Below are 27719 nucleotides of genomic sequence, written 5' to 3'. Positions count from 1 at the left end.
CATGCCCTGGAGCCTGGCGCGCCACAACTAGAGAGAGAAAACCCGCATGCCACAACTAGAGAGAAACCTGAGCAGACCTTGCACCGTCACAAAAAAAATCCCGCATGCCTCAACAAAGACCCCGTGTGCCGCACCTAAGACCCGATGCAGCCAAAAAAAAAATAAGGAAAATAAATAAAATAAATATTTTTAAAAAGAGATAGCGCTAGGAACCTCTCCTCCTTCCCTATCTACTGTGAAGACAGAAAACTGGAGAAGCCATAATTATTTGTGGGCTTATAAAATCTTTGTAAAAGTTTCTGTCTCTGAATCAGGCTGTAACTGGGGACTGCCTCATCTCATGGCTCCGGAAACCGTGTAGGCATTTAATACCTTCTAAGACCCTACCAGCTCAATAGTATATACCTTGTTATAAAATGTATTACTCAGAGATGTTTTTCTAATTTCCAGAATGGAAATAGCATGCAAAAGCTATGTAGGATAATACAATTAGGTCCTCAGAGTATAGCAGTTCATGTCTAATGCTATTAGGACGTTTATACATTAATGCAGACCTCAGAGTGGAATCTCTCTGTAATCTTTCATGCCATTTTGCCATCATATTTACATGAATCCTGGACCCCAGACCCAATGCTAGTGCTTTCATCCCAAGATAGACCAGTGGCTCAACTAAGTGAATAGTAAGAAAGCCAAGACAGGCTTAAGATCATGGAGGAACCAAGGGGGGCTCACACACGTGTCTCCAGCTGTACAGATGCTTCGCAGGAACCACTGAAAGCTCACCAGGAGTTCTTGCCTCCACCCAGTGGATCACCTGCCCTCTCATCCTAACCTCCCACATCTTCATTTCCTTTGTGTTCGATAGCTCCTTTTGAAGTTTTTTGATCTTTAGTTCTTCAAGTGTTGTATTCACAGAAAGTGTCTGAAGGGCTTCTAGGTTGATCACACGGCCAAACTTGCTGACCATTAGTTGATTGACTGTTTCTTCCATTTCTAAAAGAAGACAGTCACTGTCAGGTTGTTCACCAGATCCCACTGTTACTAAACGAATAATACCAGTACCAATAACATTCTAAGGAACAGCTTTTGCAAGAAGATAAGAGATTTTACATTACCAGTTGGGTTTTCCTCTGTGACTTTTCACCTGCTACTTTCCTCACTTAGAATGCACATTGCTCTATTGTCTTTTCATCTACTTCAAATTCCTGTGTAAAAGGGACTCATCTTTCCTAACTGGCTACACCTTCTGATCTGCCCCTCCTCAGATTATTCGTGGGCCCAAATGGGATTATGAAGCCTTCAGTTTTTAATTTTTTATTACTGATCTCTATAACATCTGGTGTTGAGAATACAACAGTCACTGAAAAGAAGTTTCCATCTTATTCCAAGTAAAAATATTAAAATCCTTGCAGTGGTTCACAAGGTCCTACCTGTCCTGCCCTGCCCCTATTATCTCTCCCACCTCCTTTCCCACACCTCTCTCCTCATTTACTCCAGACACCTTTTTCTCAACCTTCTCAAACATTCCAGGCTCACTTGGATATTCTCATATGGCATTGTCTGGAATTCTCTTCCTGAAATAGCCACATGACTCACTCCACACAACCCATTTTCTGAAAACAAGTTGTGAGACTGGTGAAAGACTCATTTCCAAAACACCCATTTCTGAAGGTGTAACCAAGTGTAATTTGTCCCCTAACCAGGGAGAACCACATCTTAGGAGGTATTTCACCTTTCCAGGGAGCTCTTCCCTGGCTTCCTATGGACCTCAGCACTCTTTCCCAGTCCCTTTCTAATTTTTTCTTCTTAACAATCCTCTCCATCTAACATGCAACATGTTTTACTTTTGTTTACTGTGTTTCCTCAACACGTGAACACTGGAAAACCTGGAGAAAATTCTACTTGTGGAGTCTGAGCTCCCCAAGAAAGTATAATCTTGTAACAAGATTTTCTCAGTCACCAGAGTCCCCTAAGTGAAGTCTGAAGGCCCTGAAGTATAACAAGATGATGCAATTCTGTTACAGTACAGGAATTTGTATTCAGGTATAATTGTTATGGCTGAGTGATAATGGTATAATCAGCATGGCTGCCATTTTGCACAATCCAGGGAGGGTTATTCATTTCTATTCTACGTGAGTGGCACCCCATGGACTTGTGTCATGTGGTGGCCATGATAATCCGTGATGCAAATGAAATGACTGGATTATTTGCACATGTGTGGCTAGCCTGTGGCTGCCTGCTTGGCCTCCCTCAGTAAGAACCTTGACTTCCCCCAGCTAGCCCCATATGACAGGGTGCCCTCTCCCAAGGCAGCCTCATATACTAGGACATGGACTCTGGTCCTTGCCCTTCCCACTGTGGAGCCAGCCTAACAACACCCTTCTGACTCAGGCCAGCTAGTGTTCCCTGGGGACATAAAGGCTTCTGGAACACTCCCTATCCTCTGTCCCCGGTGGCTGCAAGCTGTGCTCTCCTTGAAAAAGAGAACTTACCTCCCCACCCCATGTTCTAGACTCTCCTCTTCTTCCCCATTGGGTCTAGGGATGGAGGCAGGCAACAGTGAGTGACTGTGGTGTTTCTCATCACTGGTAAGCATTTGTTCTCTGAGATACAGGAAAGGAACCCACTCCTAGCTTCACCTTCAGAATTAGGAGATCAGTCTTTAACCAGACTCACAACTTGCTTTCAGAAAATGGACCGGGGGTAGGAGAAGAACTGAAAGTCACTGAATAAAACTTGAACCACGTGGGACTTTTTTTTTTTTAATTTCAACTAACATTCCAGAAATGTGAATACTTCATTTTCTTCACACATTTTTCCAAACTGCGAGGTTACTCAGTTGGAAATAAGCTTCTTTCCTCATTTTCATACTAGTTTGTTCCTTGGTTTGACAAACAGTATTTCAAAATATAAACAACATTCACAGGCTACAGAAGCCAAAGGAATGTGAAGTACGTGAGAAACATTGGGGCCTCAAGGTTTATACCCGAGAAAACTCTATGTCTCAAATAAGTGTTATTCAAACATAGAGTCCTAACATGTATTTTAAAATTTTATAATCCAGCCACCCATGAGGGTAGAACCATCATCACTCATTGGAAACTGACCTCTAGAAATACAAGCAACTTGGATTGACTGACTGCTATATTCTTCCCATTATTTTTCTTTTTCAAATTTTCTTTAAAAAAATATTATTCAATTGTGGTAAAATACACATAACAAAATGTACCATTTTAATCCTTTTAAAGCATACAGGTCTGTAGCATTAAGGTAGATGCTATTATAGTATGGTAATATTATTGTTATTAAAGTTGGAATACTTCATCACTTACACATATGTTCCATATGTCAAATATTCAAAAGGTATTTTAAAAGAATTGTCTTTACTCCATACATCTTATACTGTACACCTCAATTCCATCTGAATTAAGAACGTAAATGTGAGGAACACTACTAATAGAAGAAACAATAGAAAAATATCTTTGTGACCTCAAAATAGGAAAGGATTTCTTAAGACACACACACACACAATGAACAAATTATAAATAGATTGATAAAATTAATTATATTGAGATTTTTAAATGTCTGTATCCCAAAAAGATACACTAAATAAAGTAAAAAGGCGAGACATATTAGAAAAGATTCGAAGTGAATGTAATGGACAAAGAAAGACATAAAATATAGGGAAAAAAACTCCCTACAATCAATAAGTAAAATAAAAAAAACAGAAGTAAAAAAATGGGCAAAGTGTATGACAGGCAAGAAAAGGAAACACAAACAGCAAATAAGCTATGTGAAGACATTCAACCTCAAGGACTTCAGGAAACAGTGAAATACAATTTTAACATCTACGAGGTTGGCAGAAATATGAAAGTCTAACAGTATTAAGTGTTGATTAGACTATGGAGCCCAGGAAATTCTCACACTGCCAAGGGAGAGAAAAGGGTACAGCCACTTTGGAGGGCAACTTGACCACACCCAGGAGAGTGGAAAATGCACACACACCCCTCTCACCCAGAGCCCCCGGTCCTGGGGACTCACCTCCTTCCACACATGCACAGGGAGACATGTACAAGAAGGTTCACTGTCTGTAATCATGAAAAATTACAAGTACCCTAAATATCCATCAACAGGAGACTGAAGAGAAACTCTTATAGTCCTACAATGGAATATTGTAGTACCAGTTAAAATGAGTAATTATCTGTAGCAATACAGATTACTCTCAAAACCTGGTTTAATAAAGTGAACTGCAAAATGATAGGAATAATATTATATTACAGTTAAAAACATACAAAGGCACTTTGTATACTGTGTGTGGATACATCCATATGTATATGGACGTGCCTGGTGGTTGATCCTGGGGAAGGAGAGAGCAGAACAGTATTTTAAAGAGAAGGGCCTTCAGTTGTATCTTCAATGCTTTATTAAGCTTGCTACTGGGTACAGGGACTATTGCTGTATTATTCTATACTTATTATACATAAAACCTTTAAAAATTGTGAGAAACTGTTTCTATGACAAAATATTTATCCTTTTAAAATAGGAGAATGACCTTTTGATAGAATCAGGAGAGAGAGTAAGTGGGAAGATGGGAAGGTGTTATTTCCTCTCAGTGGTTCCGATCTGTGATGACCTACTGTTTTCAAAGTTGGAGATGGTCACTTGACAGTTCCCTCTCTAATCAATAAATATTACTAAATAAGCCACGGGCTTAATACTCACTCTGTATAGTTTTGGCCATCTCTCTCTTTTCTCGGATGAGCTGTTTACGCCTCTCCCGGTATTCTTTGTTAAGTTTTTGCTGCTGGGAATTTTCCTCGTGGAGCTGGACAATTCGTTCTTGCAGTCGTCCCAAGGAGTGGTTCGAAAAGACCAAAGTTCCAGAAAGATCTCTAGGTATTTCTCCGGATACCACATACTCTATCTACAAAAGCAAAACAAAACAGAAATCAAAATAGACAAAGATCAAGCTAAATTTAAGGTCATGGAAAGCATAAGGGAAACACTTCTTTCTCTGTCCCTTGTCACCACTGAGTAAGGTAAAAGCAGGAAGCCACTTTCAAATAGAAATCACATTATGTCCCTCTGGGACAGCACTTCTTTCCAAAAAGACCATGCTTGATATCTACTGCATAAGGATGGAACGGACATTTCAGGGTTGGCATATTAGGTAAATTGCTACAGATAAGCTAATCCTGTTTGGGTCAGGTTAAACAAGATGTATGTAAGGCTGATCTTAGGCTTTTCTTCTAACATACAGCTTTCTCTATTTACGTGACAAAACATGGTACGATGGGCCTTCGCTGATATGATCTCTGCATTTTAATGTAAGTTGTAGTTTGAGCGGGATATAGAGATGAACAAAGAGGGGGAAAAAAGAGAAAGAATATTTTCCTTTTATCTTAACCTCCCTCATTAACGAGTAGAGATTAAGTGAAGATAATTCTTGCATCATTAGTTCATGTCTACTTAAAGATGGTGTGAAAAGTGACATGTGTCCAAGAGCCAAGATTTCAACCTCCAAGCCATTCCCTTAAGTCATAGGCTTCTCATTTCTTCAGACTTGAAATGATTCAACTTTCAAAGTGATAACGGACCACAGGGAAATATACATGTTTTCATATTATGCTTTTATAACAATCTCAGAAGGGGTAAGAAAAGTTGGGGTGTCATTCTACAGGTAGATTTCTCAGCCAAGGACTGCACTTCTCCCCCCTAGTGGCCCATGAATTTTTCTCTGGAAAAGCCTGAGTGTCATATGGCTTTCCTGCTCAGACAGGGTGGGGCAACCGCTCAGACCCGTCACCTGGTGGAGCTTGAGAGGAATCACAACCAGCAGTTCATTCAACCGCTGCTGCTTCTCACGTTGATAAGCCTCCAGGGCCTCCTCTGCCATGTTCAGATTAGTTGCCACAATCTTTACCTGTGGAAAACCCCGTGTGTGAGATGTTGAAAAGATTCACTGAATATATACCCGAGGTGGTAAATGAAGCCTTTCTGGGAGGAAGCAAAAGCATGAGCTGGATCTGCTTTGTTGGGCTGTGATTAAATGGACGATCCCAGCCTGCAGCCCAGCAATATATATTATTCTCTTCCTGCTAAGTCATGATCCACACCACTTTTTCAATTGTTCCAATGACCCCAGAGTTGTATAGGTTTTGTTAATGAAAACTCAGAAGACTTGTCCCCATCTCCCTCTTGTTTTCTGCAGTAAAAGCATCTCTCAGCCTGGAATGTCTTTGTCAGGATGGTTCAAATCTCATTTGGTCATAATGACATCAATAAACTAGAGAAAAAAGCCCTTTAAAGTAATGAAACTACTAACTACAGTATTTCTAAAGCACATAGCTTCATCTCCTAAAATACTTGAAAGTTTTCCAAATCATTTCCTTTTTCGAGAAGCAATCTATCAAAAATATTTCTGAATATGAGTCAAGTGATGCTGCTCTAGGAAAGAGTACCTAAGAGGGAAACTGAGCAGATACAGCAGAAAAATCAATATAATTGTACCAGAAGTTTAGCTTAGTGTCCTCCATGTGGAATGCATACACCCCAGAGGGTCAAAGTCATCATCTACTGGGGTCCGGAAAGAAGTTTCCATTTCTATTTATTTTTATCTTATTCTTTTCAGTTTCTGTTTTTGCAAATGTTTCATAATACATAAAATATATTAGTACAATAGTTCATGTATATAATTTATAAATAAATATACATTTATTGTGGGAATATGTGCTCCACAATTTTTTTACTTATAGAAGTATGTAATCAAAAAAGTTTGGAGGCCAATGATTTAGATAAAGAAAGTCTCAGTCATTAAAAGAGTAATGGCGGGCTTCCCTGGTGGCGCAGTGGTTGAGAGTCTGCCTGCTGATGCAGGGGACATGGGTTCATGCCCCAGTCCGGGAAGATCCCACATGCCATGGAGCAGCTGGGCCCGTGAGCCCTGGCTGCTGAGCCTGCGTGTCTGGAGTCTGTGCTCCACAACGGGAGAGGACACAACAGTGATAGGCCCACGTACCACATTAAAAAAAAAAAAAAAAGAGCAATGGCCCCTCAACCACAACTGTAAATGGATATAACATGGGAAATGTCTGTTCTCTTACAAGAAGTCCTAACTCATGCCATTGCTATGAAATAGCAATATTATAGCTGCAAGGAGGTGTAGCTTGTTGGGAGAGGATGAACAGACCTGAGAAGGGCAGACCAACATACTTTTTTGGACAATGTATCGTATTCCTTTCTGAGGTTATCGATCATTTTCTTTTCTTCAACTAAGACCTCTTCAATGTCCAGCCTTTTCTCTCGAAGTTGAAGGGCCAGTTCAAAGAGACCCTTATCACAATCTGAAAAGACAGTCAAAACAGTAAAGCAGCCCCATTTGTTAGGGAATGCAGTAATACAATAAGCGTGGACTTTGGAGCTTCAGAATTATTAATGTCCATCTATTCCAGCAAGGTTCCATAATACTTAGGGCTCCAGGTAGAAATTATTCTGGGTAGAAATTATTAATGGTATTAATAATCATGATAGTGTTTATGATACTAGTATTGATGTTCTGAGCAGTGCTCTGAGCCAGGCTGGGTCCTGGGTCCTTTATGTACCTTCTCTCATTCAAGGCTCACAGGCCCTGCAACGTAGAGACTATTGTTCCCATTTTATAGGTCACGACCACCCGACCACCATAAGTCTCAGAGAGGTCACACAGCTGATATGTGACAGAATGGGATTCAAGTACAGTACCTTTGTATTAATTTCCACTATATCACACTGACAGCCACATTTATCCACTGAGTAATTGATAAAGAATGTGAAAATATAATGGATCACTACAATGGAATTTAGGAACCGTAGCTCCATCCCAAGTTTTACCACTAAACTAACTGTGAGCTTTTGTTCAAGCCGTTTAATCCTGCTATAAAATAACAAGCTGCACTACAAGATTTTCTAGCTTTCTTCCACTCATAAATATGATTTTTAGGAGATTCTTATTTTCAAAATCAAAACAAGATTTAAACTTTATTTGACTTTAAAATTTGATTTATAATCGATATGAAATATCTAGGAAAATAATTTCAGATGAAGAAGAAATAGTTTTCCTACTGAACCATTCCTGTATTGAGCCTGTAAGAATATTGGTCTGGACTATAAGAATATTGGACTGTAAGAATATTTCAGACTGGTTTCACCAGTGAAGACAGTGAATATAAATTGCCAAGCATCTCCAGGAAATGTAAAAATTGCCCTTACAAAACAGGTTTGAAATATGAAAACTGAATGGCTTGGCAAAAAGGAAGAGCTTTATAAAAATATACTTAAATATATATTTTTATATATATACACACATATATAAATCTTCTGTTTCTCTATAAAATGAAACTTCCTGCATAATTTCTGACTCTGAATCAACTAGAGATTGTCTGCAGATTATTTAATTGGGTACTCATAAATAGCTGCCTCAAGAAACAGAAAATTAATTGTCCAGAGAGCCCCAAAGAGTATTCATTAGACTACACTTCATACATATTAAGCCATCCTTTCCTTAAATATCATTATGAGACAATCGAGAAGCCAAAAAAAGGGAATTTTTGGTATTATCAATCCATAGTCACACATAACAGAGAATGCATGGTTTTATCCCACTTACTTGTTGGGCAGATAGAATCATCAAAAACCTCATCTTCAGATCCAGACTCATCCTCATCACTCTCCAAGCTGGATTCTTCTTCACTTGATTCATCACTTTCTTTATCTTCATCTATGGAGAGAGGGAAACATTGTTAATAAGCAGAGAAGTTCCTGTGTTAAGGCTTTAAAAATAAATCATTTTTCAATGAGTTAGTCACTAGGGAAACAACAGGTAAATAAGGAAATTATTCAGTATTTTTAGAAGAATTTAAAATGGTTACGGATACAGAGACCACAAACTCAAATGCCTGCAGAAGGTTGTGCAATTAATTTCAATGCATTGAGTCAGAGAGGGTTGAGATCAAGCTGCCAAGCTGCTTATGCTGTGACCCACCTAACACACGCTTGGTTATACAGTCCACAATTCCTAAATCACAGTACTCTGAAAACAGAGAAGATTTTCATAACTTCTCTGAACCGAAGTAATACAATTTATAATCTTCACTTAACCTACTTAGTGTGAATATTCATGTCTTGCTGCAGAAGTATTACGATGTTTGATTTAGAGATTCTGCATCAAACCCTGCTGGGGGTGTTAGTTGACAAAGACTCTGGCCTTTAACCAAACTTGAGTCAAACTCCTCTGAGTCCTTTGACTAGTCCTTGACCTTGAACTGAATGGGCTCTGTCCTGGGCCCATTTAGTTCAGTTTTAGCAAGAGTCCTGCTGAGTAATTCTCCACCCTTGATAGCTGGTCAAATTCCTTATTCCCTACCCTCAATAATTTATCACTCTGGCCTGCCTTCAACAGAAACCCTGTTAGGTCAGTTTAGCAAAGAATTACCCTACCTCTTAGTAATTTTCTATCAACTAACCCTGACCATGCTCCTTGGCTATAAATCTCCACTTGCCTTGTTGTATTCAGAGTTGAGCTGATCTCTCCCCTACTACAAAATCCCATTATAGTGATACCCTGAATAAGGTCTGCCTTATTCTTAACAAGTATCATGAATGATTTTTTTCCTTTAACAATGTCATATTTAATATCTTTTATAAAATTTTTTGAATACTAAAATACATCTGCTCCCAAGAGTTTTGGATAAGGAATTGTAGACCTCGCCCACTCAACTCTAACCCCATTTTCTTTTAAAACACCTTGAGCCCATGTGTGAACAACTGGCAATTCTATTATATGGAACATCAAACAATAGAGATAAGAAGTGGACCTTATACTCACTAGAAGATTTGTTAAATGAAAATGTCTCAGGACTTCCCTGGTGGCACAGTGGTTAAGAATCCACCTGCCAATGCATGGGACATGGGTTCCAGCCCTGGTCCAGGATGGTCCCACATGCCGCGGAGCAACTAAGCCTGTGCACCACAACTACTGAGACTGCACTGTAGAGCCCGCGAGCCACAACTACTGAAGCCCGCATGCCTAGAGCCCGTGTTCTGCAACAAGAGAAGTCACCGCAATTAGAAACCCACACACCGCAACAAAGAGTAGCCCCCGCTCACCACAACTAGAGAAAGCCTGCACCCAGCAACAAAGACCCAATGCAGCCAAAAATAATTAATTAATTAATTAATTAAAAAATTAAAATGTCTCTTAAAATGACAAGTGATCTGTACCACCTTATGAAATAAATCAGCAAAGTTTAAAATTAGGCTTTAAAATTCTTACATAGATTTCTGTTTTCAAGAAAATGAAGCAGATCTACTTCCCCTATTCCTCCCACTAAATACAGCCCAAACCCCTGGACATTATGTGTAAAACAAACACAAGAAGACTCTGAGAAGTGGAAAGAAGGTGGCAGGCCTACTAATGCACTTTGAACCCTGAGGAACAGCACTGTGGTGAGTTCCTTGGGCCTTTTTTTTTTTGCCCTGTATCTCAGAGGTGGAGAAGACTAGGAAACCTGAAACACCAACAGGTGCAGATAAAGAAAGGCCCAACCAGAGCATGCTCTCTCTAGCCAAATGACCTCACCATGCTGTCAGTAGAGATTCTGTGGGGAGCTGGGACTCCCATCTGCACACAACAATAGTAAGGAGATCTCCCTTCCCTTGGGTGAAAAAAAAGGCTGAGTACCTCCACCTGGCAGTAAGGAGGATGCACCCACTCCTTCCTCTGGCAGAACAGTGTTAGAGAAAGCCAAGTAAACCAGAAGATTTAAATAAGATACAGAATCTCATACATAATATGAATGTTTCCAGCTCTCAACTGAAAATCATGCACCATACCAAGAACCAAGAATATCTCCAGGGTCTCCCTGGTGGCACAGTGGTTGAGAATCTGCCTGCTAATGCAGGGGACACAGGTTTGAGCACTGGTCTGGGAAGATCCCACATGCCACGGAGCAACTAGGCCCATGAGCCACAACTACTGAGCCTGCGCGTCTGGAGCCTGTGCTCCACAACAAGAGAGGCCACGATAGTGAGAGGCCTGCGCACCGCGATGAAGAGTGGCCCCCACTCAACACAACTAGAGAAAGCCCTCGCACAGAAACGAAGATCCAACACAGCCAAAAATAAATAAATAAATAAACAAAATTTTAAAAATGCTTTATAAAAAAAAACAAAAAAGAATATCTCCAACTGAATGAGAAAAGACAACCAATAAATGTTAACACTAAGATGACAGAAATGTTAGAATTATTTGACAAAGTACTTTAAACAGGCAAGATAAAAATGCTTCAGTGAGCAATTATGAACACACTTGAAGCAAATGAAAAAATACAATGCCTCAAAGAAATAGTCTCAGCCTATTTGTTTATTTATATAAAGAAGAACTAAATGGAAATTTTAGAACTGAAAAATACAATAATTAGAATAGAAACTAATGGATGGGTTCAACAGCAGAATGGAGGGGACAGAGAAATGAATCAGTGAACTTGAAGACAGAACAGTAGAAAGTAGCCAATTTGAACAACAGAGAGAAAACAAACTGGAAAAACAAACAGAACCCAAACCCCAGAGCCTCAGGGACCTATGGGACCATAATGAAAGGTCTAACATTCATGCCATCAGAGTCGCATGAAGGAGTGAGGAAAAGAGGGGGTCTTTAAAAGGACTTGAAGAAATAATGGCTGAAAACTTCTCAAATTTGGCAAATGACATAAACCTACAGGTAAGTTGAATGAATTCCAAAGAGGATAAATCCAAAAAAAATCTACACTAAGACTCATCACAGTCAAACTTCTGAAAACTAAAGAGAAAAAAATCTTGAAGGCAAACAGAGAAAAGGGGATAAGCAATTTGAATATCAGAGGGTTTCTCATCAGAAACTATGGAGACCAGAAGCAATTAGCACAATATTTTTCAAATGCTGAAAGAAAAGAAATGCCAACCTACAATCCTATACCCAGTGAAAATGTCTTTCAGAAAAAGAGGAGAAATCAAGACATACTCAGATTATAGGAAAATTTTAAAAATTGCCACTAGTATACCTGCCCTAAAAGAATGGATAAAAGAAATTCTTTACACAGAAGGGAAATTATTTTTTAAAACAGGAAACTTGGAACAAAAACATGGATAAATACAATAGGCTTTTCTCTTCCAAGTGTTTAAATTATGTTTGATAATTGAAGGAAAAATTATAACATTGTCTGATATGGTTCTAGATTTATGTAGAGAAATATTTAAGACAACCATATTATAAATAGGGAAGATAAAGAGATGTAAAAGTAGACGAGGATTCTATACTTGACTTAAACTGGTAAAATGATGACACTGGTGGACTGGGATAAATTATGTATATATATTGTATCAATAATATATAGAGCAACCACTAAAAAAAGTATACAAAGAGATACATTAAAAAGTGCTAGAGAAAATTAAAATGGAATTCTAAAAAAAATGTTCAAGTAGCCCACAGGAAGGTAGGAAAAAGAACAAAGACAGAAAACAGAGAATAAGAACAAATAAAAAATAAAATGGCAGACTTAAGCCCTAATATATCAAATGTAAGTGGTTCAATATACCAATTAGAAGACAGAATGGATGAAAAACATTATTTGACCATATGCTATCAGAAATTCATTTCTAATATAATTATATAGTCAAGTTGAAATTAAAAGGAGGGGGGGGGCTTCCCTGGTGGCGCAGTGGTTGAGAGCCCGCCTGCCGATGCAGGGGACACGGGTTCGTGCCCCGGTCTGGGAAGATCCCACATGCCACAGAGCAGCTGGGTCCGTGAGCCATGGCCACTGAGCCTGCGCGTCCGGAGCCTGTGCTCCACAACGGGAGAGGCCACAACAGTGAGAGGCCCGCGTACCACAAAATAATAATAATAATAATAAAGGAGGGGAAAGGCATATTATGCAACTATTAATCAAAGCAAAGCAGGACTGGCTATACTAATATAAGACAAATAGACTTCAGAGCAAAGAAAATTACCCAAGACAGAAAAAGACCTTATATAATGATAAAAGTGTCAATCCATCAAGAAGACATAGCAATATTAAATGTGTATTCATAAAACAACAGAGATGTGTGAAGCAAAAACTGACAAAAATGAAAGGAGAAATAGACAAATCCATGATTATATTTGGAGACTTCAACACCCCTTCTCTCAACATTTGATGCAAAAACTATACAGAAAACCAGCAAGGATATAGAAGACCTGAACAGTATAATCAATGAATAGAATCTAACTAACAGTAATAAAATACTTCACACAAACAGCACAATATACATTCTTTGCAAGTGTCCACAGAACATACACCAAGATTGACCGTATGTCAGACCATAAAACAAATCTCAACAAATATAAAAGAACTGAAATCATACAAAGTGTGTTCTCTGACCACAATGGAATCAAACTAGAACTCAATAACAGAAAGATAACAGGAAAATCTCAAAACACTTGGACCTACACAACACACTTGTATATAATCGATGGGACCCAGAAGTCACAATGTAAATTTTAAAACTACATTGACCTGAATGGAAATGAAAATGCACCTGAAAATTTGTAGAATGCAGCTAAAGCAGTGCTGAGAGAGAAATTATAGTACTACACTAGAAAAGAGGAAAAATTCTCAAGTCAATGATTTAAGCTCCCACCTCAAAACCTAAAAACAGGAGTACAAAATAAACCCAAAGCAAGCTGAAGGAAGCTAATAGTAAAGACAATAACAGAAATCAATAAAATTGAAAGCAGAAAAATAATAGAGAAAATCACTTATACAAAGAGCTAATTTGTTCTCAAAAAGATCAACTGAATTGACAAACCTCTAGCAAGACTGAAAAAAAAAATAGGAAGATAAGAAACAACTTACCAATATCGAGAATGCAACAGGTGATATTAGTACAGATGCTGCAGATATTAAAGGGATAACAAGGAAATACAATGAACATCTCTATGCACATAAATTTGCTAACTTAGGTGAAATAGACCAATTCCACAAAAAATGCAAATTACCACAACTCACCCAATATAAAATAGATAATTTGAATAGTCCTGTGACTATTAAGAACATTGAAATTCTAATTTTAAAACTACCTTGAAGAAATCCATTGGCCCAAATAGTTTGACTGGAGAACTTTACCAACATTTATAAAGAATTGCCATAAATTCTTTACAATATCTTCCAGAAAAATCAACAAGGAGAGAAGACTTCCCAATTCACATTTTGAAGCTATTATTCTGATACTAAAACCAAATAAATATAGTACAAAAACAGTACAATGATCCTCATGAATATAGACATAAAATTTCTTAACAAAATATTAGCAAGTAGAATTCAGCAATATATAAAAAGAATTTTACATCACACCAAGGGAGATTTATTTCAGAAATGTTAGTCTGATCTGGTAATCAGTAATCAGCCAATATAATCCACCATCTTAATGGGCTAAAGAAAAAAAAATCACATAATTGTCAATGCAGTAAAGCATCTGATAAAATTCAACACCCATTCATGATAAAAATTCATGAAAAATAGGAACAGAGGGGAACTTCCTGAACTTGATAAAGACTATCTATGAAACACAGGTGTTGCTTAATGGTATAGGTAGCATACTTAATGGTGAAAGATTGAATGCTTTCCTCCTAAAATTGGACTAAGGCAAGGATATCAGCTCTGAGCACTCTATTTCAAGATAGTACTGGATGTTCTAACCAGTGCAATAAAGCAATAAAAGGTAATTGGCATACCGACCAGAAATAAATAAAACTGTCCCTTTTTACAGATAGAAATTCCCAAGGAATCAATCAAAAACCCCTAAAACTAATAAGCAAGGTTATAAGATATAAGATAAACATCTAAAAAGCAATTATATTTCTATATACTAGTATGAATATGTGGACACCAAGATTAAAAGCAATATACCTTTTAAAATTACTCAAAAAAAAGGGAAATACTTTGGTGTAAATCTAACAAAACATGAACTTGAATTGTATGTTGAAAACACAATGCTGATGACAAATCAAAGCTTTACATAAATACATACTATGTTCATGCATTGGAAGACTCAACACAGTAAAGATGCAAATTCTCCCCAGATTGATATAGAAGTTTAACACAATTGCTATCAAAATTCCAACAAGATCTTTTGTAGGTTGAGAAAAAACAATTCTAAAATATGGAAATATATAGGAGCTGGAAGAGCTAAAACAATTTTGAAAAAGAAGAATAAACTGGGAGAAATTAGTCTACCTGATTTCAGAACTCAATAGCTACTATAATCAAGACTATAGAATTGGTGGAGAGATAGACACATAAATCAATAGAAGAGAATAGAAAACCCAGATATAGAGCCACACAAATAGGCCCAAATGATTTTTGACAAAGATCAAAAGCAATTCAATGGAAGAGAGACAGCCTTTTCAACAAATGGTGCTAGAACAATTGGAGATTCCTAGGAGAAAAAAAAAACCTTGACCAAAGTCTCACATCTTACAAAAAATTAACTCCAAATGGATCACAGACTTAAATGTAAAACATAAAATGATAAAACTTTTAGAAAGAAATAGGAGAAAATCTTTGGGACCTAGGGCTAGGCAAAGAGTTCTCAGACTTGACACCATAACAAGATCCAAAAAGGGAAAAACTCAAGATATACAAACAGCTCATACAACTCAACAACAAAAAATAACCCAATCAATAAATGGTCAGAAAACCTAAATAGACATTTCTCCAAAGAAGAAATACAAATGGCCAATAGGCACATGAAGAGATGCCCAACATCACTAATTATTAAAGAAATGCAAATCAAAACTACAATGAGGTATCATCTCATACCAGTCAGAATGGCCATCATTAAAACTATATAAATAACAAATGCTGGAGAAGGTGTGAAGAAAAGGGAACTCTCCTACACTCTTGGTGAGAATGTAAGTTGGTACAGCCACTATGAGAATAGTATGGAGGTTCCTCAGAAAACTAAAAGTAGAATTACCATATGATCCGGCAATCCCACTCCTGGGCATATATTCAGACAAAACTCTAATCCAGAAAGATACATGCACTCCTATGTTCATAGCAGCACTATTCACAATAGCCAAGACATGGAAACAACCTAAATGTCCATCAACAGATGAATGGAATAAGGAGATGTGGTACATATATACAACGGAATACTACTCAGCCATAAAAAAGAACGAAATAATGACATCTGCAGCAACATGGATGCAACTAGAGATGATCATACTAAGTGAACTCAGAAAGAGAAAGACAAATACCATATGCTATCACTTACATGTGGAATCTAAAATATGACACAAATGAACCTACCTATGAAACAGAAACAGACTCACAGACATAGAGAACAGACTTGTAGTTGCCAAGGGGGGGGTTGGGGGCGAGATGGAGTGGGAGATTGGGGTTAGCAGATGTAAGCTATTATATATGGAATGGATGAACAAGTTTGCTATATAGCACAGGGAATGATATTCAGTATCCTATGATAAACCATAATGGAAAAGAATATAAAAAAGTGTATATATGTGTATAACTGAGTCACTTTGCTGTACAGCAGAAATTAACACATTGTAAATCAATTATACTTCAATTTAAAAGAAGAAAAAAATTTTAAGGGAAAAATGGACACATTGGACATTGACAAAATTCAAAACCATTGCTCTGCAAACTCTGTTAAGGGAATGAAAAGACAAGCTATAGACCAGGAGAAAATATTTGCAAACCACATATCTGACAAAGGACTAGTAGGTGTAATATGTAAAGAACTCTCAAAACTCAACAGTACCAAAGCAAACAATCCTATTCAAACATGGGCAAAGACATGAAGAGACATTTTACCAAAGATATACAGGTGGCAAATAAACATATGAAAAGATGTGCTAGTTAAATGAAACTATCCTATGATACCTTATACCAGACGCACACGCACACACACACACACACACACACACACACACACACACACACACACACACACCACCACACACACACAATCCAGATGGTTAGAGACCTAAAGGTTTATATCCTCTTATCTGTAACCCCATAGTGCCTCTACATTGTCTATGTTATAGTGAAATAAAAGGGTGTACTATGTCCCTTAGTTATTTCTCTATTTCATGCTAATGAGAAAAAAATAGGATCATACGTAAAAAGAAATACAAACCAGCAACTCCTTCAACCTCCTTTTTCTTCACCCGCTTAATCCTCTTCTTTAGTACTTTCATGAGAAAGTTAGCAAATTTATTGTTTTCTCCAAGGGCTGCTTGGAAACCAGCATAGAGTGCCGTTTCTTGGTCCTGGACCTTGGCAACTTCATTCTTTTTCTCTTCCATCTCTTTAAGAGTTTCATTTATTTTCCACTAAACGAACAAAAAACAAGAACAGATGATAAATAAAATATTTCTGATAAACCAGGTTCAGAGAACAATGTACATTACAATGTAAGGTTACAGCCTACAAACATTTTTTAAGCTTCTTAATAGAAGTTTATATTTCTGATGTTTCTGAATGCAGTCATTCATTTATTTGATTAAAATTTTATAATTCTTTTGTCAAAATCAGTTAAGTTCAGAATCAGATAAGATCGATTCTTTAACGTTTAACTTCCTCAAGAAATTAAATTAGGTAAATTGAAATTTTTACTGATATGTGGATATCAGCTAGTATTTTTCCATGTATGGTCTCAAAAAAGTTTTTTTCAGATCAATACAAGATAACTAAAACAAAAAGGCACATCTGCTCTTAGTGAAACTGATATACCTAAAAACTGACGTCACTACTGAGTATGTATTATCTAATACAATCCTTCTTCTTTTAAGACAAAGATAGATAGTCTAATTAAGCTCTTTAAATTTAACATATATGTAACAAATAAACTTAATTTCCTGTGCTATTCAATTATTTATTACTCTGAAACTAGCTATAATATTTAAGAAATTTACCAACTTCTTTTCCAAGTATGTTCATTCATAAGGATAATATATAATCAAAACTCAACTTCACATGATAGCTACTGACAACAAAAACAGACTTTTAATTTTGAAATCCATAGGTAAACTAAACATAAGGGTCACTTTTTATTTATTATTATTTTTTTTTTGCGGTATGCAGGCCTCTCACTGTTGTGGCCTCTCTCGTTGCGGAGCACAGGCTCTGGACGCACAGGCTCAGCGGCCACAGCTCACGGGCCCAGCCACTCCGTGGCACGTGGGATCTTCCCGGACCGGGGCACGAACCTGTGTCCCCTGCATTGGCAGGCGGACTCTCAACCACTGCGCCACCTGGGAAGCCCAAGGGTCACTTTTGAAAAATTTATTTCCTACCTTACAAAATATCAGATCAAATTCATTAAAAAGTATGATTCACTTCTCCCTGAGCACGGCTACCCAAAACAGAGAGCAAACAGGAATAACGGGGAAAAGGAGGAGGAAGAGAAGACAAGAAAGAGATGTGGACTAGAATAAGGGGGGAAATTAAGTTGAGAAGAAGAAAGAAAAGAAGAATCAAGTCCCCTCCATAACGAAGGCTCTAGCCAGCTAGCACTCTTCTGTCCATTCATACTTGCATGTCCTGTTCCTCTTTGTCTAATGAATTAACACGCTCTTGAAGTATGTTCTCCTGTTTCTCAAAATTCTTCAGGAGAAGCATTTCTTGAAATAATGTGACATGGTGCAGGTCAGATAATTTCATCTGAGTATCTAGTTTCAGTTTCTGATGTCTCAGGAGACGGAGTTCTGCATCAAAAGTGACAATCAGTTCTTTGATCTGAGGTGGAAAAACATTTGAGGGTATGTTAGAAGTTTAAAACAGGAACGTGCATTTTAAAAACTATCCAACAATACTGATTTGTTTGGGTAAAAGCATTTTCTTATTATGCCCTTATTATGGATGGAGAATTACAAGGGTGGGTGGGTGGGGCACACGGGTGTGTATACAGTCTCATAATTTAATTTATGTACATTTAATACCATTGATGAACTGGTTTATTAAGTGGTAGGAATTCTGTAACTGCAGTCCTTCGAGCTGTTTCTTCACCATTGATTAAGCCATTGATCAAGAATGTCCTTCTTGCTGGTTTAAATCAGAGACTGTGAGCTCTTTGTGGGTAGTATTGTGTCTGTCTCCACTCTATCCCCATGGTATCTCTACACTGCCCTTCACACAGTAAGCACTAAAAAAATATTTTCCTCACCTTCTTATTTTGAAAAGTTTCAAATCTACAGAACAGTAAATATTTTTAAATAGATAAATATAATTGTGGAGCCATAAGAAACCTGTTCAGTCTTCTTGGTTTATTTACAGATGAAGAAATCGAGACTAAAAGTGACTTCCCTGAGATCAAATTTGTTACAGAGCTTGGATACGAACCCAAATATCAGGTTTCCCTGGTGGCACAGTGGTTGAGAATCTGCCTGCCAATGCAGAGGACACGGGTTCGAGCTCTGGTCTGGGAAGATCCCACATGCCACGGAGCAACGAAGCCCGTGAGCCACAACTACTGAGCCTGCACATCTGGAGCCTGTGCTCCACAACAAGAGAGGCCGCGATAGTGAGAGACCCGCGCACCGTGAATGAAGAGTGGTCCCTGCCTGCCGCAACTAGAGAAAGCCCTCATACAGAAACAAAGACCCAACACAGACAAAAATAAAAAATAAAATAAAAAAAAAGAACCCAAATATCTCATGTCCTGGTCTAGACTTTATTCCACTGCGATTTCAAATGATTTTAAATCCTCAGTTTTACTTTGATTTTGACACAGTGTCTCCCTTGCCCCATCCCAAAGGAGATGAAGAGATCAACAGAGAGCCCAAAGGGCTGATTCTCCCAATGAAACTAGTACACCAGGAAAAAGACAAACCATTCCATGTTTTTCATTAGGCTGTACTTGAATGGGGAGCCTCGACTATCAAATGCCTATAATGAGTGAGGGCTCAGCCTGGGGCTGAGAAAGAGGAAGATATCTGTGGGTTTGGGTCTGTGAAACTGCTGGAGAATTTGAGAGAGCTAAAAAACAAAAACAAAAAACCCCAACAAACCAAGGAGAAGAAAAATTAAACTTCTAATGTATGACTGTAGACTAAGTGGGTTCCACTTTAATCCTTGTTCAACAAATTTGAATTATTTTTAAATTTCTTTGGAGGAAGCACTATGTTTTCTTCAGTGCAACACCATTCTGCAACTATACCACATAGGTGTCCAAGGTTGTAAGGGTTATGCTTGTTTTATTCTCACTACCCCTCATAGCCTGTAAGATTTATAGGATAGAGAACATGTATGACTTGACAATTGTTTCATCCCTACTACCTAGCTAGCACTGTTTCTGCACATAGAATGTCCAATAAACATTTGTTAAATTAATAGATAAAATTAAATCAATCAAAACTTTTTACTGAATATCTACTATATGTCTGGCATTGTCCTAGACACTTCAGGGGAATTCTAGAATTGTATAATCTAATGAAACAGAGACTAAAAAAAATAGAAAAAAAATCAATGAAACTAAAGCTGGTTCTTTGAAAAGATAAACAAAATGGATAAACCTTTATCCAAACTCACCAAGAAAAAAAGGGAGAGGGCCCAAATGAATAAAATCAGAAATGAAAAAGGGAAGTTAAAACTGACACCACAGAAATACAAAAGGTCATAGGAGACTACTACTAACAGCTATATAACAACAAAATGGAAAACTTAGAAGAAATGGACAAATTCTTAGAAATGTACAATCTCCCAAAACGAAACCAGGAAGAAATAGAAAATATGAACAGACCAATTACCAGTACTGAAATTGAATCAGTGATTTTAAAAACTCCCAACTAACAAAAGTCCAGGACCAGAGAGCTTCACAGATGAATTCTACCAAACATTTAGAGAAGTGTTAACAGCTATCTTTCTAAAACTATTCCAAAAAATTGCAGAGGAAAGAACACTTCCAAACTCATTCTACGAGTCCAGTATCATCCTCATACCAAAACCAGGCAAAGATATCACACAAAAAAGAACATTACAGGCCAATGTCACTGATGAACATACATGCAAAAGTCCTTAACAAAATATTAGCAAGCTGATTCTAACAATACATTAAATAATCATACAGTATGATCAAGTGGGATTTATTCCAAGGATGCAAGGATAATTCAATATCCACAAATCAATGTGATACACCACATTAACAAATTGAAAAATAAAAAACATGATTATCTCAATAGATGCAGAAAAACTTTTGACAAAATTCAACATCCATTTACGATAAAAACTCTCCAGAAAGTGAGCATAGAGGGAACATACCTCAACATAATAAAGGCCATGTATGACAAACCCATAGCAAACACATTATTGACTGGGGGATTTTTGCAGAAACTAATGCCTGTGGCCATAATATGCCTCTGGTTAAAAATGTGTTAAAGGTGAAAAGCTAAAAGCATTTCCTCTAAGATCAGGAAGAGGACAAGGATGCCCACTATTGCCTCTTTTATTCAACATAGTATTGGAAGTCCTACCTACAGCAATCAGACAAGAAAAAGAAATAAAAGGAATCTAAATTGGAAAAGAAGAAGCAAAACTGTCCTTGTTTGCAGATGACATGATACATAGAAAATCCTAAAGACACCACCAGAAAAATACTAGAGCTCATCAATGAATTTAGTAAAGTTGCAGGATATAAAATAAATATACAGAAATCTGTTTCATTTCTATACACTAACAAGGGACTAGCAGAAAGAGAAATTAAGGAAACAATCCCATTTACCATCACATCAAAGAGAATAAAATACCTAGAAATAAATCTACCTGGGGAGGTAAAAGACCTATACTCAGAAAACTATAAGAAACTGATAAAAGAAATTGAAGATCACACAAACAGATGGCAAGATATACTGTGTTCTTGGACTGGAAGAAGCAATATTGTTAAAATTACCATACTACCCAAGGCAATCTATAGATTCAATGCAATCCCTATCAAAATACCAATAACATTTTTCACAGAACTAGAACAAAAAAATTTTTGTGTGAAAACACAAAAGACCTCAAATAGCCAAAATAATCTCAAGTAAGAAAAACAGAGCTGGAGGAATTATGCTCCTTGACTTCAAGACCATACTACAAAGCTACAATGATCAAAACAGTATGATACTGGCACAAAAACAGACACATCAATCAGTGAAACAGAATAGAGAGCCCAGAAATAAACTCATGCACCTATGGTCAATTAATCTATGACATAGGAAGCAAAAATATACAATGGAGAAAAGACAGACCCTTCAATAAGTGATTCTGAGAAAACAGGACAGCTACATGTAAAAGAATAAACTTAGAACATCCTCTAACACCATACACAAAAATAAACTCAAAATGGATTAAAGACCTAAATGTAAGTCTGGGAAACCATAAAATTCCTGGAGGAAAACATAAGCAGAACATTCTTTGACATAAATCATAGCAATATTTTTTTGGATCTGTCTCCTAAAGCAAACAAAAGCAAAAATAAACAAATGGGACCTAATTAAACTTAAAAGCTTTCAGACAGCAAAGGGAACCATCAACAAAATGAAAAGACAATCTACTGAATGGGAGAAAATATCGGCAAATGATATGACTGACAAGGGGTTAATATCCAATATATATAAACAGCTCATACAATTCAACATCAAAAAACAAACAAACAAACAATCTGATTAAAAAATGGGCAGAAGACCTGAATAGATGTTTTTCCAAAGAAGAAACGCAGGTGGCCAAAAAGAACATGAAAAGATGCTCAACATAGCCAATCATTAGGGAAATGCAAATCAAAACCACAATGAGATAATCACCTCACACCTGCCAGAATGGCTATCATTAAAACACACACACACACATACACACACAAATAACAAATTTTGGCTAGAATGTGGAGAACAGGGAACACTCACACACTGTTGTTGGGAACGTAAATTGGTGTAGCCCTGTGGAAAACAGTAAGGAGGTTTCTCAAAAAACTAAAAATAGAACTACCTTATGACCCAGCAATTCCACTCCTGGGTATATATCCAAAAAAACCAAAAACACTAATTCAAAAAGATATGTGCACCCCAATGTTCATAGCAGCATCATTTACAAGATATTGCAAAGATATGGAAGCAACCTAGGTGTCCATCAACAGATGAATGGAAAAATATGTGGTACATATATACAATGGAATATTACTCAGCCATAAAAAAGAATGAAAATTTGCCATTTGCAACAACATGGATGGACCTGGGGGATATTTTGGGTAGTGAAATAAGTCATCCAGGTTAAGACAAATATTATATGTTAGTAGTTATATGTGGAATCTAAAAAAATAAAACAAACTAGTGAATATAACAATAAAGAAAGAGACTCACAGATATAGAGAACAAACTAGTGGTTATCAGTGGGGAGAGGGAAGGAGGGAGGAACAATATAAGGGTAGGGGATTAACAGGTACAAACTATTATGTATAAAATGAGCTGTAGTGAACTAACACACCATTGTAAAGCAATTATACTCCAATAAAGATGTTAAAAAAATAAGCTACAATGATATATTGTACAACACAGCATATTTTATAATAATTACAAATGGAGTATAACTTTTAAAAATTGTAGATCACTATATTATACATGTGTAACATGTAATATTGTACATCAACTATACTTCAATTAAAAATTGTATAATTTGTAAGACAAAACTAACACATATAAAACAGCAAGAAAAATAAGTACAAAACCTAAGGTGCTGATTATAAGTGCAAATGGAGTTTAGAAGAAAGGAGAGTATGTAGTGTGGGCAGAAGATTCTGGAGAGGGTTTGGAAGTGAGCTGAGTTTTGAATGATGACAACTTTGGAAGAAGTCATTGTAGGCAGAAGGAAATAGCAAAGAAAAAAGCACAGATATGAAACTCAGAAGTGGGGTGGTAAGTGGGGAGAAACAGGAAGAGTGAGAAAACAGCGCTGGAAGAAGTAGAGATAATGGGTGAAGAATAAGGTTGGGGAGTAATAGGTGCTGCTTTCAGACACACTGAGGAAGGGGACTCTATACGGCTGGCAGGAGGGAACTTCCATCCAGGAAAGGACCTTTTCCTTCCATATTCAGAACACCTCCTGCACACAAATGGCCCCAGCCTGGTCCTGATTTTCCTACAAATAAAAATATTTGCCATTCCAGCTCCAGAACAATTCTGAAGCTAGTCATTACCATGAACACTCTCACTAAAGGGGCAAATCACACATTAGAGAAAGAGCAGGGGGTGAAAAGCAGAGGGTGCCCCATTTTCACTGGAAGGTTTTTAGTTATGCTCCATCCATCATCTGAAGGCTGCTCCATCACTTCTCCTTTACCATGACTTTAGTTAGATACCAATTAACATGGATTTGTCCTTAATTCTTAGCTTTCCAAAAAGAAAAAAGTTGAAAAGCTCCAAAGTTCTGGGCAGAGCACAATGATTTTCAGAAGACCAGGGATGGGGAGAAAGCCAAGGCATCAGTGAGTTGTGGGCTGGTCAGGGTTTGGGGAAGATTAATGTAGAGAAATTAAAAATAATTTTAATTATTTTTAATTAAATTATAATTTAATTTTAATTATCCTGCTCTTCTCTTTCAGCTTTAAATAAGCAGTCTCATTTCTTACCCTGTTGGTCAAATACTGTTGCATGTACAAGTGTTTAATCTCATCCCTTTTCATAATCTCCAGCTCCACTTCAGTTGGATCTGTTCTTTCAAATTCCATGAACTTTGGAATATCTAGATTGAACACTGATGCTTTTGATGATCTAGACAATGAATCACGTGTTGTCAAATCCCCATCCTTTCCAGAAGAGAGTCTGAGGAAGCTTCCAGCTGAGCCTGCAGACGCTGCCTTTTCCACTTGAGAGGCCGTTTCAGCCTGATTTTTCATGTGCTGCTGCTTAAAAGCTAGGAGGGTTTCCTCATCATACTGAAATCTCTTTTCTGGAACTTCTTCTGGGTGTATCTGAGGGATTTGGGGAATGGGGATGTGCTTGGATATGTGAAGAGTCGACTGAATGTTCTTCAGTTCTTGCACCAGGCACTGTATTTCCTCGATGACAGCCACTTTAAGGTCTCGAAGAGAGAGAATGCACTTGTTCATGTGCATTTTCTTTGAATAGGCCTGATAAAAAGAACAGGAAGAAAGCAAAATGACAACCTGCTCCCAAAGGGCAGCTTGAAATACAATTTGCTTTTGTCCCTTGACTGGAATGCCTAGCAAAAATTCAAGATAAAAATTTATCTGATGATTCCTGTTCACTACTAAGTTATTTTCTCTAGTTTTTAGGCTTTTCCCCATTTCACCTCTCCATAAGGGGAAGATAGTCTGGATGTGACTTCTGGTGTCCCCCAGCTGGCTTGTAGGGCTGAGTTCCCCCATCCTCCTTCCACCACTCAATGGAAGTCCTTCCTGAGCCCTGTACTCAGCCAGATCCCAGGGAGGGGGAGGCCATTCTTTGGTCAGGAGCACACAGTAACCGTCTTTGCCTGATGAAAACTCAAATCCTATTGGCTTAGACTCACTTAGGGTTGCCCACCTCGGGCCACGTTAGCCTGCTGTCATTCTGTATTTTGGCCACATTCTTTCTGTTACTCCTGTGCAGGCAAGGTCATGATCCTGAATTCCAGTACCACGTCACACTAAGAGGTTCCTGGACTCTTCCTTGGTTCCTTCTCCACTCATCCGAGCCCACCAATGCCCCTGCCTGCAGTCACAGGTGCCAAACAGGCCCACTGCTCCCTCACTGCCAGCTCTCTCCCCAGGCTGTGTTTCCTAAATGCCCTGACCAGGGCCTCCAGTCACAAGCAACCCTGCTCCTGGTGTGCAGTTAGGCAACTAGACGGCCCAAAGGCTATTAAGAGTAACTTTGCATAAATATACAGGTTAAGAAAAATAAAAGATCGAAAGACATTTCTTCAACTCGTCTTACAAAACTTACCTGTATATTTACTACCTACTGTAACAAGATAGAGGAGATGTTTTACATACCTAAGAAAAAACCTTTAAAGCATTAGGGTTTAAACTCAAAATCCAGCCCTTGGGTGAGTGGGGGACCACTTCTGAAGTACCTGGAGGACCAAGAATTAAGCGGAGAACATACCAAGCCTCTCTTTCTAATTTTCCAAATACCACACACCTAAACACTAGCCACGGACAGGAGAGGTGGGGGAGGAGGAGTGGGGGGGAATGTATAATACACGACTTCTAAAATGCTTGATACTTTTCAGTGACTTTGAACTTAACCATGATAAGAATGACTGTTTATTGACTTTCACCATTACTTTAACCCTATGAAGAAGACTAGACATGTCTTGTCTTACTGTTGTTCATTGGTAGTAATACCTTTTTTTTTTTAAACAGACAATACAACTGAGGCTTAGGGAGAGTTACATGACTAGCCAAGTTCATATAACTATTAAGTGGCAGAGACTGGAACGGAACTGTGATCTTCTGACTGGTAGAATTGTGTGCTCTGTATTATTTAATGCTGTCATTTTGATAAAATAGATTTCAATACAATGCAGTTCCATTCAAGACATCACACCTGTCCATCACCTCTACCTGGGCTATAAAATTTCAGGTGGGATGACTGGCAAATTGTGATCAAAAGAACATTTCTCTATGACAATGGATGAAACATGATAGTTGAAACAAGAATTGCCTTAGACAAACAGCTAGAAAAACAATCCAAACGGTCACAAATAAAATGTTCAAAATGTCCATTTGATCAGAAAGTTATAGTTATGAGCTATGAAAATTTACTTGTGGCTATGAATTGCCATACCAGGATCTCTGTAGTGCTGGCATGTACAGCATCTTTGCTGAAATAGAAAAAGACACTCCTTCCTCAAGACACTTTGCACTTCCATTTGTCAGAAAATTATAAAATATTCAAACATGCTATATCTGTGATATGATTGGCACTCTTTTCAATGTGATACCTTGAAATAGGCAACCTGCACAGCCATACTAGGTGGCCGTATACGAAATTCTCCTCAAAGTGGTAGCTCAGATGCCTTCTGAGCCTCTAAGTGTGAAAAGTCACTTGTCAATTCAAAGCAAGGAATGACTATAACAGGGAGAGGAAACTTTAGGATGAAAACAGGTATGAGAAATCAGGATGATTAGAAGCAGTTTATGGAAATGCAGAGAGAATCAAACAGAAATATATTAATTGCTCAGTATTGAGTCACCTACAAAAGTTTGAAAGTCCTTCAAACAAAGGCTAAATACAGTGGTTTATCTTCCTAAGTCTTGGTGGTCCACAGCAGCCAAAAACAATAGCCAACAAGGATGTGTTTGAATTTCAGAGATTCAAAGTTCATAAAATATAATGCCTTCACTCATGAAACTGGTATTGAACCAAGTAATTAATTTGAAGGTTGGTTCTGCCATGTTAACTAAATAGTCATGAATAAATCTCTTATCTTTGGGACTCAATTTCCTCATTTGTAAAAAGGGGCATTATTCTAAATAATCATGAAGGCCTTTTCCAATTCTAAATTTATACGACTATATATCTTTATGGACCAGCTAACAAAATGGGTGGTTTCAGTAGAATTCAATTAAAACAAGAAAATCCAGACTTCTGGGGAAGATGGCTGAAGAGTAAGACGCGGAGATCACCTTCCTCCCCACAGATACACCAGAAATACAGCTACACGTGG

The 27719-nt window shown here is 37.6% G+C and overlaps 1 protein-coding gene across 2 annotated transcripts in view; it reads right to left on the bottom strand.

Annotated features, from left to right (window-relative positions):
• Nucleotides 1-27719, bottom strand: part of CFAP44 (cilia and flagella associated protein 44) — a 136748-nt gene that overhangs the window by 8420 nt on the left and 100609 nt on the right. For both annotated transcript variants that reach the window (XM_082625891.1, XM_082625890.1), the window contains 8 exons: nucleotides 24673-25173; nucleotides 18612-18815; nucleotides 17215-17410; nucleotides 8645-8755; nucleotides 7213-7343; nucleotides 5807-5923; nucleotides 4723-4924; nucleotides 833-993 (listed from right to left, as the gene is read on the bottom strand). In XM_082625891.1, the coding sequence (XP_082482017.1) occupies nucleotides 833-993; nucleotides 4723-4924; nucleotides 5807-5923; nucleotides 7213-7343; nucleotides 8645-8755; nucleotides 17215-17410; nucleotides 18612-18815; nucleotides 24673-25173 (1623 nt within the window). The remainder of the gene's footprint in view (nucleotides 1-832; nucleotides 994-4722; nucleotides 4925-5806; nucleotides 5924-7212; nucleotides 7344-8644; nucleotides 8756-17214; nucleotides 17411-18611; nucleotides 18816-24672; nucleotides 25174-27719) is intronic.

This window comes from Mesoplodon mirus (genome assembly GCF_964341445.2).
Source record: "Mesoplodon mirus genome assembly, chromosome: 6".
Classification (NCBI taxonomy): domain Eukaryota; kingdom Metazoa; phylum Chordata; class Mammalia; order Artiodactyla; family Ziphiidae; genus Mesoplodon; species Mesoplodon mirus.
This window is presented reverse-complemented; position numbering and strand designations above follow the sequence as displayed.